This window comes from Medicago sativa, chromosome 2 (genome assembly GCF_051527215.1).
Source record: "Medicago sativa cultivar Bolivia chromosome 2, Bolivia_mono, whole genome shotgun sequence".
Taxonomy (NCBI): domain Eukaryota; kingdom Viridiplantae; phylum Streptophyta; class Magnoliopsida; order Fabales; family Fabaceae; genus Medicago; species Medicago sativa.
The window spans coordinates 48,942,593-48,956,426 of record NC_140750.1 but is presented as its reverse complement, the minus strand read 5'-3'; the positions used below and the strand labels follow the sequence as shown (position 1 = coordinate 48,956,426).

The 13,834-nt window shown below is 35.6% G+C and overlaps 1 protein-coding gene across 1 annotated transcript; it reads left to right on the top strand.

Moving 5' to 3' along the window:
* Nucleotides 1-1,249: 1,249 nt before the first annotated feature.
* Nucleotides 1,250-2,511, top strand: LOC146947120 (thiosulfate/3-mercaptopyruvate sulfurtransferase 1, mitochondrial-like). The gene is made up of 4 exons (XM_085744791.1): nt 1,250-1,327; nt 1,513-1,576; nt 1,662-1,729; nt 2,084-2,511. Exons 2-4 carry the CDS (start codon nt 1,513-1,515, stop codon nt 2,189-2,191), a joined length of 240 nt encoding a protein of 79 aa, XP_085600917.1. The 5' UTR covers nt 1,250-1,327; the 3' UTR covers nt 2,192-2,511.
* Nucleotides 2,512-13,834: the final 11,323 nt, after the last annotated feature.

Sequence of the window (13,834 nt, the reverse complement as noted above, 5' to 3'; positions counted from 1 at the left end):
CTAACTTTTTTTCCTTAAAAAAATACCATTGAATTCTAACTTTTTTCCTTAAAAAAAAAAAAAATGAATTGTGCTCATTTTTTTGTTTTTTCTATCTATGAATCCTTACAATTCGGTTATGGAAATACAATTTGAGGCATATAATTTCCACCGCAATTAAGGCAAATAAAACATATCAATGAATTCCAAATAATTTTTTTTTTCAATGCATCCTTAGTAGTTAAGGCAAATAAACATCCCTTAAATTTTTTTTATTGTGACTATCAAATATCGTGGCGTCAAATTATAAGCTCGAACACTAAAAATTTTAAACAATGAAGAAACAATTTTATTTTATAAATACTAAAATTTTCCAATAACAAAACAGCAATTTTTAAAGTCGATTATAATTGTCAATAGAATTTTTAATTGATTAGTCACAATAAGGACACAATGTTTACTATAAAAAAAAATCAAGAAACTCATTACCATTTGGTTGCCAAAATTTTCGGCTAGCTCATCAGAGTAATTTCATATGTAAATTTTCGGTTGCAATCCTGGTACATTAAATACTCCTCCAAATTTTAGCACATAACATTTTGGTGTGTATATGAAAGAAAATATTAAATACACATTTCAATATAAAGTTGTCACGTGTACTATCAAAATAAAATAGAAGAAATGTTTATAATAGAGATAGAAATAGAGATTGTCTCACAATTTACAATATTATTATTATTATTAAAGTAAAACAATATTCATATTTTTAGCACAGGGATAAATATCAGCCTGGGTTAACCATTTATTTTCAACGATATTTTTTATTTATTCTGCACGTATTTTCATGTTATAATTGAAATATCATATTATATAAAACAATCTCGGTAAAATTTCATTCCTTAATACCAACTATAAAATATATGATAACTAAACACTACATTACACGATTATACAAATAATATAATAATACAATATCATTGGTCTTCCAAAAAAAAAACATTGAATTGTATCATTTCCATAAAAAAAAAAACATATAATAACACAATATAATTGGTCTTCCAAAAACAAACATTGAATTATAACATTTCCATAAATAAAACATTAGAATAGAAGAAGATTAGAGCGCCACATGTCGCTAGTTGAATGAAATTTTAGAACCTTTAAAAATGGCGACACTTGTCAAGAAAAGAAGAGAAGAGACTTGGAATAGGTGGTAAATTTATATTATATAGATTTGACTAGTTTAATATGTTAACTTTATTAGAGCACCGATGGAATTGCACCAGAGCCCAGAAAGGGAATCAGGAGTGGTCATGTACCTGGCAGCAAATGCATTCCCTTTTCTCAGGTACACCATATGGTCAGGTCTATTATATCGATAAAAATCATGCATTCTTATCTCAGTTCTGATCGAGTTGTATTAACCTGTCCGATATCGTTATTGCTATTAAGAACTCTTCAGTATATTGTTACATTATGCGTGTATGTGATTGCCAGACTATTTTATCATTGTCAAACGTCTTTTACCTGGAGATGTTAGATGGTTCACAGACATTGTTACCAGCAGACGAGCTTAAGAAGCGGTTTGATCAAGAAGGTTTGAACATCTTTCTATGGATTTTAATATTGCTGAGTCATTTAGTTTCCGAATTCAACCGTCACATGCTCCCTTTGACTTGCAGGTATCTCTTTGGAAAGCCCGGTTGTGACTTCGTGTGGAACTGGAGTAACTGCATGCATTCTTGCACTGGTATCTCTGTCTCTTCCCTAATCTTTTCCATAGGAAATTGTAAATCGCTAATCTGTGCTTGGGCCTGTTTGGATAAACAACTTAATTTGCAGTTTATAGCATAAGCGCATATGAATCAGCTATTTTGGTTACACAAGATAAAATAATGTCAAATTGTTTTCATATAAACTATAAGCAATTTTCATAAGCTTTCTTGGAAAAGTTATGGAAATAAGCTGAAAACAGCTTATGAACATGTCATAACTTGTTTTCATAAATTCACTCGAACAGTCACACAAGTGCTTATTGTGTAAATACTTTGATATATTGGGAAATTTCGTTATTTTACATTTTGATTGACCTTTTTTGTTACAGGGTCTTCATCGTCTTGGAAAGACCGATGTTCCGGTTTATGATGGATCATGGACTGAATGGGGAGCACATCCTGATACACCTGTTGACACCGCCGAACAAACGCAATAGAGCCACCAAAAAGTATCTGAATGGCAAAAGGCTATATCTATCTACTACTTTCCAAGCATTCTGAGCTCACCTAATTTATCTATGCATCTTTGCTTTATATTATTGTTTTGGATTAATTGTGATTAAATTGGAATATTTTCATGTCCAACAACAATACTAATAGTAAATCCTGTCATGTGTCTTATAAAAATAACGATAGGATTGTTAAGGAGGTTGTGGTTTTAAATTAAAATGAATGATAAAAGGAAAATCTAATGTCAAGTGTACTTGCATTGAAAGTGGAGAAGCTTATGTGAAATTTTACCTTACTTTTGACTTTATTTGACAATATATTTGTACTTTATTTTTCATTTAAAATGAGACATGGAAAATATATATTACATCTCAGTCTACAAATGTTGTCAATTGTCATTGATATCTTTTGTAACTTAAATGCAATCCCCTTATATGGCTGATTTTTATTTATTTATTTAAAGGTTATACTTTATACGCAGCACCCTTTTCTAATCTAACTGCTACATTACACTAGCAAATTTTGGGTGCTCCATTAGAACCTACTTCTCACAATATTTATTGAAAATGCAACGGGTTTTTTCTTCTTCAAATTAATATAAAATATTTAGTTAAAAATAGATTATTTTTTAAGAAATTAAAAATAGCTATATACTCAATAAATAACTGCTAATCCACCTCCACTTTTATAACTTGGTCCATTTTCACATTTTACTTTGTGTTTTATGTGTTGATTTCATTTTTTTATCGTAGACCGGTTCATACGCATCAACTTAGGTGATTTGGATGAGAATAATTAGGATTGTGATTAAATAATATCAAGAACGTGTCAAAGATCTTAACTATATCTTCACATTTCACTGTTCATGATTATGCAAAATGGAAAATTGGAAAATAAAACAAACGAAATTGCAAGTCATTCCTAGTTACTAGGAAAAAAACACCACCTCTTGTGTATTGGACCAGGTATTCATATTAGTAACTGTTTCCTTGGTGATTCATCACTATAAAAACAAAAAATTGTTAGTGTAAAAAAACCATTTTTTTAAATAATCTATTTTCTCTAATTTCTTTCTCAAATTTTGTTTGGGTAACTTGTTTCTTTCTCTTATATCATATTCTATTTTTTTTTTAACAATTTCTAAATTTCTGATACAAATAAAAGAAGGCACGAGCAATAGAACATATACAATTTTGTCAAAAAAAGAAACATATACATTTGTATACGAGTAAATTCCTTAAAAAAAAGTCTTTATGAGTAATAATTGAGTGAAGAACATATTCAAAAAATAATCGAGTGAAGTGGTAAAATTCAAGAAAACATACATGGTATTGTTAGGGATATAATTTTGGACTATATCTTAGTTAGGGATATTAGAAAACTCTTCTAAGTTATTTTTTTGAGCATATTTTTCCTTCAACAGTACTAGTGCTATATATTTCTTTTTCTTGATCAAGTAGTCCAATGACTTCAAAAACCGTTTCCTGCATATTCTAATTCTCATTCTTGTAGCATTAAATATTAATATAATAATGTAATTATTTTACGAACTAATATATAAAAATGAATTTTCCGGTGTTATGGCGTTCATGGATTATGGAGTGTGTAACGACTGCAACTGCTTCAGTGTTGGTTAATGGGTGCCTGACAGATGAGTTTTCTTTTGAAAGAGGTCTGCGTCAAGGAGATCCTCTCTCCCCTTTTTTGTTTTTGTTGGCGTCGGAGGGTCTCAATGTTATGATGAAGGCCATGGTGACCAATCACCTTTTTACTCCTTATAGTATTGGGATGCAGAATATAGTGCCTGTCTCGCACATTCAGTTTGCCGATGATACCTTGTTAGTTGGGATCAAGAGTTGGTCTAATGTTCGAGCTTTGAAGGCGGTGTTAGTTTTATTTGAATCCATATCGGGGCTGAAAGTCAATTTTAACAAAAGTATGCTTTTTGGGGTGAATGTGAATGATTCTTGGCTTCATGAGGCAGCCTCGGTTTTGAGTTGCAAGCACGGTCGCCTCCCTTTTATTTATTTGGGGCTACCCATTGGTGGTGACCCGCGGAAGCTTCAGTTTTGGTATTCGTTGGTTGATAGTATCCGAAAGCGGTTGTCTGGTTGGAAGTGTAAAAATTTGTCTTTGGGAGGTCGGTTGGTTCTGCTTAAGTTCGTTCTGTCCGCCGTTCCGGTTTATTTCCTTTCCTTCTTCAAGGCTCCCTCAGGTATCATTTCTTCCCTAGACTCTATTTTTTCTAATTTTTTTTTGGGGGGTGGTGGGGATGTTAGGAAAATTTCCTGGATTAAATGGGATAATATTTGTTTACAAACGGAGAATGGAGGTCTGGGGGTGAAGAGGTTGAAGGAATTTAATATTTCTCTTTTAGGTAAATGGGTGTGGCGGTTATTGGAGGAGAGGGAGAGCTTGTGAAATGTTGTTCTTCGAGCAAAGTATGGTGAGGAGGGGGGCAGGGTGCGGTTTGGGGAGGGAGTAGGTTCGGTTTGGTGGCGCAATCTAAACCAAATCAGGAGAGGAGTGGGTCTTGTCGATATTGGCTGGTTGACAGATAACATTGTTAGGAGGGTGGGGGATGGTCGAGATAATTTGTTTTGGGTGGACCCGTGGCTGGATGATTGTCCTCTTGCAAGATCCTTTGATAGACTATACTACCTTGTAGACAATAAACTAGCTACGGTGTCAGAGATGTTTGAGTTAGGGTGGGGGGTTGGAGGTGAGGCGTGGAAATGGCGGAGGAGGTTACATGCATGGGAGGAGGGGCTGTGTAACGTCCCTTTTTAACTCTATTATTTTTAGTAGATGTGTGAATATTTTTATATGACTTTATTTGTTAAATATATGATTTTATGTGAAATATATGTTTTGGGTGATTTTATGCGATATATGGTGTAATTCTATTTTATTATATGATTTATGGAGTGGTGTTTGAATGAATATTGTTTTATTATTTGATAAGATAATATGAGAAATAGAAATAATATAGAAATAGTATTTATTTTGGTTTAAGGGGAATAATGAGGAGTTAATAGAAATTGAGGGAGTTAAGAGAAAAGAGAGGTTTTAGTTTACAGTAAAAACAGAAAGTCAGAAACAAAAAAAACATTTTCACGTGAAAACTCTAGAAAAACTGGTTTTGGAGAGAAGGAAGAGAAAGCTAGGAGAAGAGCTAGGAAGAGAGGATCCAACCAATTTTTGCTGTAGAATTTGCTGAGATAAGGTAAGGGTGGGATTCCTTTCAATAATCATAGTATATAATTTTGAAAATTGATGATTTGTTGTTCTTGATTTTAGGGTTTGAGAAGTTATGATAAATGATGAATTATGATGAAATATGTTGTTGAATTGCATGATTGTATGTTGTTTTGCTCCCTATGTTGTCTACTAAACCTGTAAACATGTTTATAAAACAATTTGGGTGATTATGGGATCAAAGATGGGATTTTTGGGTGAAACCATGTTGAAATCGCAACAATTTTTCTGAAACCTGAAGCAGGACGCGAAAGCGTCCCAAAAGCGTGCAGAAAGCGTCCTAGCCAGATAGCTGCACAGAAATTTTTATGGACAGGACGCAAAAGCATCCCAAAAGCGTGCAGAAAGCGTCCCAAACTTGAGTTACGACATTTTGGTCGCGAAAGCGTGCATTGCTCGCGAAAGCGTCCTACCCTTTTTGTAGAGGACGCGAAAGCGTCCCAAAAGCGTCCTGTTAGCGTCCTAGTCCTGTGCAACCTTTTTCTGAAATTTGCTTCGTGCACTAGGAGTCTATTCTGATCATTTTAATAAGTTCCCTTGATTTATTAAGAATTGTTTATGAGGTAAAAATTATATATGGAAGTTGAATGATGTGAATCCTTGTATAAAATACATTCTATTATGCTATCTTGAGTCCTTTCCGTTGTTGTCATCGTTGTATCGTCTAATGTCGAAGTTGGGGAGTGTGTCATAATTGTTTTAGGCATATATGTCGCTGTTGTAGTCGTTGTTGAAGTTGTATGTTGATATACACAAGTTGAGTCCATATGCATACTCATATTCTGTTGGGGGCTTATGCCCTGGAATGTTTATCATTCAACCCGTTGGGGGCTTATGCCCTGGGATGCTTTAACCATCCAAATTGTTGGGGGCTTATGCCCTGGAATGCTTAGCATTCAACGCGCGTAGATTGGTACCACCTGCATGATGCATTAGTTGTTGTCGTTGTCGCATTGTCGAGTTGTTATTGTCGTTGTCGCATTGTCGAGTTGTCGGTGTCGTTGTTGATAACGAAGTTGTTGTTGTTGTTGTTGCTGTTCTTTGTTGCTGAAAATGATTATGTTGTTACTTACGTATTCTTTATATACATTATTAATGATGCCTGTTGTGATATGTTGTTTTCATTAATTTGATGAATTATATATTATTATTATTATTGGATAAGTTTCTCACCCCTTCTGCTTGATAATGTTGCCCTTCGTATGGGTAACTTGCAGGTAATGATGGCTTGTAGGTTGGTTGGCTCAAGTGTCTAGGGCTCTGATACATATTAGGATGGGGATCGTCGCGAATGCTTTCTTCATTACTTTTATGTATCATATTTTTGAAAAGACTTGTTGTTGGAGTTTATCGTTGTTGAAAATAATATTTATTATCATGAGGCCTACGTGCCAAGAATTTCATTGATGTTGAATTTGGATGACGTTGAATTATATTTTCTAAAAGAATTATTCCGCTGCAGCTTAATAAGATATTCTAAATGCTGGTTTTAAATAAATAGTTATTTTCTATTTATGAATTTTTGAAAAGCAGTGTGACACTCCGTTGTATGATTTACTCTGATTATTATATTTAATATTACGACTGTTGGGAGAACGGGGTGTTACAATTGGTATCAGAGCAGGTCGGTCCGTCCGACCAATTAGTAGAGTCGTGTCGAGCCTAGTAGTGTTGTGTGACAATTTTGTATTGTCCTTGTTGTCCTGTTTGTTGTTTGTTGTGCAATCCCTAGTATGAACTGGTTGGAGTACAACCATGTTCACATTAATTGTTTTAGTAAGTCGGTGTACTTTTCTTCTGCTGAAGAAGAGAGTGGAGCAGAATTTTTATCTACCAAGCAGCTGAAGCAGTTAGAACATGATGGAAACATGATGTTTTCTTTAATGACGTATTTATCTGTAGAGAATCAGTCGGTAACTGATAGATTGCCCGTTGTGAATGAATTTCCTGAAGTCTTTCCTGATGAGATTCCAGATGTGCCACTAGAGAGGGAAGTTGAATTTTCAATTGATCTTGTGCCGGGTACGAAGCCTGTGTCGATGGCTCCTTACCGTATGTCAGCAGTTGAGTTGGCAGAGTTGAAGAACAGTTGGAAGACTTACTTGATAAGAAGTTTGTAAGACCGAGTGTTTCACCTTGAGGAGCGCCAGTGTTGTTGGTTAAGAAGAAGGATGGTAGCATGAGATTATGTATAGATTATCGTCAGTTGAATAAAGTGACGATAAAGAATAGGTATCCACTTCCGAGAATTGATGACTTGATGGATCAGTTAGTGGGTGCTCGCGTGTTTAGCAAAATTGACTTGAGGTCAGGTTACCATCAAATTAAGGTGAAGGATGAAGATATGTAGAAGACGGCCTTTAGGACACGGTATGGACACTATGAGTATAATGTGATGCCTTTCGGTGTTACTAATGCACCTGGTGTGTTCATGGAGTATATGAACAGAATTTTTCATGCTTTTCTGGATAAGTTTGTTGTTGTATTTATTGATGATATCTTGATTTATTCTAAGACTGAAGAGGAGCATACAGAGCATTTGAAGATTGTTTTGCAGGTGCTGAAAGAAAAGAAGTTGTATGCAAAGTTGTCAAAGTGCGAGTTCTGGTTAAGTGAAGTAAGTTTCCTTGGCCATATTATTTATGGTAGTGGTATTGCAGTTGACCCGTCGAAAGTTGAAGCGGTATCACAATGGGAGACTCCTAAGTCAGTTACGGAGATTAGAAGTTTTCTTGGTTTGGCTGGGTATTACAGAAGATTTATCGAAGGATTTTTGAAGTTGGCACTTCCATTGACTCAGTTGACCTGTAAGGGTAAAGCATTTGTGTGGGATGCTCAGTGTGAGAGTAATTTCAATGAGTTGAAGCGAAGATTGACGACGGCTCCAATTTTGATTTTACCAAAGCCAGATAAACCTTTTGTTGTATATTGTGATGCGTCCAAGTTGGGCTTGGGTGGTGTGCTGATGCAAGATGGCAAGGTAGTGGCTTATGCTTCGAGACAGTTGAGAATTCATGAGAAGAATTATCCTACGCATGACCTGGAGTTAGCTGCTGTGGTTTTTGTGTTGAAAATTTGGAGACACTATTTGTACGGTTCCAGATTTGAAGTGTTTAGTGATCATAAAAGTCTGAAATATTTATTGGATCAAAAGGAGTTGAATATGAGGCAGAGAAGGTGGCTAGAATTGTTGAAGGATTATGATTTCAGTTTGAATTATCATCCAGGTAAAGCCAATGTTGTTGCTGATGCCTTGAGCAGGAAGACGTTGCATATGTCTGCTATGATGGTAAAAGAATTTGAATTGCTGAAACAGTTTAGAGACTTGAGTCTTGTTTGCGAATTAGCACCTCGGAGTGTACAGTTGGGTATGTTGAAAATTAATAATGATTTCTTGAAGAGTATCAAAGAAGCAAAGGAAGTTGATGTGAAATTTGTAGACTTGATGGTTTCTAGTGATCAGACCGCAGATGGTGATTTTCAGGTTGATGATCAAGGAGTGTTGAGATTCCGAGGCAGGATTTGTATCCCTGATAATGATGAATTGAAAAAGTTGATTTTAGAAGAAAGTCACAGAAGTAGCTTGAGTATCCATCCGGGAGCTACAAAGATGTACCATGACTTGAAGAAGTTGTTTTGGTGGTCCGGGTTGAAACGAGATGTCGCGCAGTTTGTATATGCTTGTTTGACTTGTCAGAAATCAAAAGTTGAACATCAGAAACCTGCTGGTTTGTTGACGCCTTTAGATGTGCCGGAATGGAAATGGGATAGCATCTCCATGGACTTTGTGACTAGTTTACCGAATACTCAAAGAGGGCATGATGCCATTTGGGTTGTTGTCGATAGATTGACGAAGTCGGCACATTTTATTCCGATTAATATCACTTATTCAGTAGCTCAGTTGGCGGAGATTTATATTCATAATATTGTGAAGTTGCACGGTGTCCCGTCGAGTATTGTGTCGGATAAAGATCCGAGGTTCACTTCGAGATTTTGGAAGAGCTTGCAAGAAGCTTTGGGCTCTCAATTTAAGTTGAGTTTGGCTTATCATCCTCAAACAGATGGTCAGTCGGAAAGAACGATGCAATCATTAGAAGATTTGTTGAGGGTGTGTGTACTTGAGCAAGGTGGAGCTTGGGATAGTCATCTACCGTTGATAGAATTCACGTACAACAATAGTTACCATTCGAGTATTGGTATGGCACCTTTCGAAGCTTTATATGGTCGAAGGTGTAGAACTCCTTTATGTTGGTTTGAGTCGGGTGAAAGTGTTGTGTTGGGACCGGAAATAGTTCAGCAGACTACGGAGAAGGTCAAGATGATAAGAGAGCATATGAAAGTGTCGCAGAGTCGACAGAAGAGTTATCATGACAAGTGTAGAAAGGACCTTGAGTTTCAAGAGGGTGACCATGTGTTCTTGAGAGTCACTCCTATGACTGGTGTGGGTCGTGCATTGAAGTCCAAGAAGTTGACTCCAAAGTTTATTGGTCCTTATCAGATATCTGAGAGAATTGGCACGGTGGCTTATAGAGTTGGTTTGCCACCACATCTTTCGAACTTGCATGATGTGTTTCACGTGTCGCAACTTCGGAAGTATGTAGCGGATCCTTCGCCTGTTATTCCTAGAGATGATGTGCAAGTTAGAGACTACCTTACGGTGGAGGCTTTACCTTTGAGGATTGATGATCGCAAGGTGAAGACGTTGAGAGGCAAAGAGATACCTCTAGTGAGGGTTGTTTGGGGAGGAGCAACTGGTGAAAGTCTTACTTGGGAGTTGGAGAGTAAGATGCAGGAGTCATATCCTGAGTTGTTTGCTTGAGGTAATATTTCGAGGACGAAATTCTCTAAGTTGGGGAGAGTTGTAAAGCCCCTTTTTAATTCTATTATTTTTAGTAGATGTGTGAATATTTTTATATGACTTTATTTGTTAAATATATGATTTTATGTGAAATATATGTTTTGGGTGATTTTATGCGATATATGGTGTAATTCTATTTTATTATATGATTTATGGAGTGGTGTTTGAATGAATATTGTTTTATTATTTGATAAGATAATATGAGAAATAGAAATAATATAGAAATAGTATTTATTTTGGTTTAAGGGGAATAATGAGGAGTTAATAGAAATTGAGGGAGTTAAGAGAAAAGAGAGGTTTTAGTTTACAGTAAAAACAGAAAGTCAGAAACAAAAAAACATTTTCACGTGAAAACTCTAGAAAAACTGGTTTTGGAGAGAAGGAAGAGAAAGCTAGGAGAAGAGCTAGGAAGAGAGGATCCAACCAATTTTTGCTGTAGAATTTGCTGAGATAAGGTAAGGGTGGGATTCCTTTCAATAATCATAGTATATAATTTTGAAAATTGATGATTTGTTGTTCTTGATTTTAGGGTTTGAGAAGTTATGATAAATGATGAATTATGATGAAATATGTTGTTGAATTGCATGATTGTATGTTGTTTTGCTCCCTATGTTGTCTACTAAACCTGTAAACATGTTTATAAAACAATTTGGGTGATTATGGGATCAAAGATGGGATTTTTGGGTGAAACCATGTTGAAATCGCAACAATTTTTCTGAAACCTGAAGCAGGACGCGAAAGCGTTCCAAAAGCGTGCAGAAAGCGTCCTAGCCAGATAGCTGCACAGAAATTTTTATGGACAGGACGCAAAAGCATCCCAAAAGCGTGCAGAAAGCGTCCCAAACTTGAGTTACGACATTTTGGTCGCGAAAGCGTGCATTGCTCGCGAAAGCGTCCTACCCTTTTTGTAGAGGACGCGAAAGCGTCTCAAAAGCGTCCTGTTAGCGTCCTAGTCCTGTGTAACCTTTTTCTGAAATTTGCTTTGTGCACTAGGAGTCTATTCTGATCATTTTAATAAGTTCCCTTTGTTTTATCTTGGTTTTCGGGTGTCAAACATTGATTGCGTTTGAACCTTTTTAACCGGTGATATCTCATTTTTTCTTGGGAAGGGAAAAAATAAGCAAAACCCTTGAGAATCGAGGTCCGGGAGTTGTTTTCGCTACGGGAAGGTGTTAGGCACCCATAACGACTATAGTATCCTATATGAACCGTCTTTACTTTCTACGCGCGCGCTTTATTTTTAAATGCTATCTGAAAGTGTTTATTTAAACCTAAGGGTTTTCTAAATGAAGAATTGGAGGGAGAAGAATGTGTTTGAATTTTTATTTTATTTGAATTGAAGGAATTTTGATTCCTTGCCTACGTACCCTTTTAAGGGATCAAATCCACCGTAGTTCTCTTCAAAAAAATGTTTTTGTTTTTGTTGGTTGATTTTAAGTTTGAAAATTGGAATTTGAAGAATGAGAGAGAGGCCTCAAGGGCATAAGATTGTGAAATTGTGAGGTTTGATTAGTTATTTTGAAAAAAAGGTCAAGTATGATTAATTTTCATTGAAATTTGATTAAGAAAATAAAAGGGAGAATACAATGGGGTTTTGATCCCAAGGTTTATTTAGAAAATGATTTGAGTGATGTTGTTCATGTTTTTTTTTTTTGGAAAATTAATTTTCCTAAGTGTAAATCCTAAGCATTCATCTAAACATGCAATCCTAAACATACATCTAAACATGCATATCCTAAACATACATCTAAAAATATCTATGTGATGTGTGTGCATGTGTCGGTGCTTGTGTCGGTGTACATTATTAGAGTCCATTGTCCTTTACATCATGCCCTAGTTTACATTCTATGGTCTTGCAAGAATTTAAAATTGTATGAAGTAAAATACAAAATTCCTAAGTTTTACATTCTAAGTATTGATATGGGAATTTAAAGTGCAAGAAATGAAATTAAAATGGAAGAATGAAGTATGCTTATAGAGTGTATGAGACATGAAGTAAAGTGGTTAGTAGCATAGGGTATTATAGCATGAAAATTATAAGCAAAAGGATTACTAAAAAAAAAACTTGACAAAAGTTAATGAAAATTCTAACCTAGAAGTGGCAAAATATTCCTAAAACTTAACACAATATCAAGAGAAGTGTATGACCTATAATCCTCACATCATGTCAACTTTTCTAAAGGTTTTATCCCACTCAATAATATGAGGACTAGAAGAACACACTCAAGTCAAGAGTTTATGATATGTCTTAGGCATATTTGGCACTTTATTCATACACTAAAGTGATTACATGACTTGTAAAACAAGAAATCCACAAATCATTTCACAAGACAGTAAGACAAACACAAGTTCAGAGGCACATTCATCACAAAGCCACACATCAAGTACTCATATCATATGTCAAAGTATTGTGGCCAAATCATAGTAAAATTTCACACAAATTTAACAAAAAAACAAGATATCAATCAAGGAATCATCACACATATTTTCATCAATTTTAACATGTAAAAATAAGGTCACAAATTCATCAAGAAGCACATTGAAAAACACATAGTACTTTTAGGAATTTTTACAACAATTTTAGGCAAGGTAGTGGTGTATAAAGCAAGAAACAGTGTAGAAATAGCAAAAAAAACACTAAAAACGAATGCAGCAAGAAATCCAGGCCCAAGCCCAAAGCTAATGATGGATCTTGGACTATCCAGGTGCCTTAGAGGCGTTGGATTGATCCAAGTCCATCAAAACCCTAGATATAAGGGCTGGGAGTGCATGGCGCATGATAAGCTCAAACGGACACACCAGAAGGTTGAATCAGGACCACACATCTGATCAAACAGCAAGATCAACGGTTAAACACATGGTCCAGGAGTGAACCAGACCGGTTCGAATGAACCAATCCGGTTCACACCTATATAAAAACAGAAGGGACCGGTTTAATTCATTCTAAACCCTAATTTCTCTCTCCTCTCTTCAGACTCTCTCATCTTCTCTCGTCCTCTCTCAGAGGCTTACGGTTTTTTGCTTCGATCTACTCATTTCCTAACCCTAATCATGAATCTAACACTGATTTACACAGATAACATCTGAAACAACGTAGATCTAAAGACTTCGTTACGGTTTTGAAATCATTTTTTTAGGTTTTCAATCTTTTCGAGTGAAACTCTCCGAAAGTCTGAAGATCTAGGTTGATTCGTTCTTGTAACTTTTTTTGGAAAAGGATGATGATATTCGAGTGTTACCTGGCAATTTTATTGGAGATTTTAGATGAAGATCTTCGGAAAACTTGAGTCCTGATGTGTTTTTGATGCTTCTGGTAAGCTTCGAAACCGAAAATAAATCGGTTCTTGATCTTCCTTTTCTTTTTCTCTGATTCGAATCTTTTCGATCCTTCTTCTTCTCTCCTCTTTGAACTGTGATCGCACAATTCTTTCGAATTCGTGCTTGTATTGCAGCTCTTTCAATTCGATGATGAAGATTCGAACTCGAATCTCTGCGAATTGCAGCGAATTAGCTT

Excerpts from the sequence above, each read along its gene's own strand:
- LOC146947120 (XM_085744791.1), top strand. The coding sequence starts at position 1,513 with ATGTTAGATGGTTCACAGACATTGTTACCAGCAGACGAGCTTAAGAAG. Across the intron at positions 1,577-1,661 it reads GAAGCGGTTTGATCAAGAAG|GTATCTCTTTGGAAAGCCCG; the intron begins GTTTGAACATCT and ends TTTGACTTGCAG. Across the intron at positions 1,730-2,083 it reads CTGCATGCATTCTTGCACTG|GGTCTTCATCGTCTTGGAAA; the intron begins GTATCTCTGTCT and ends TTTTTGTTACAG.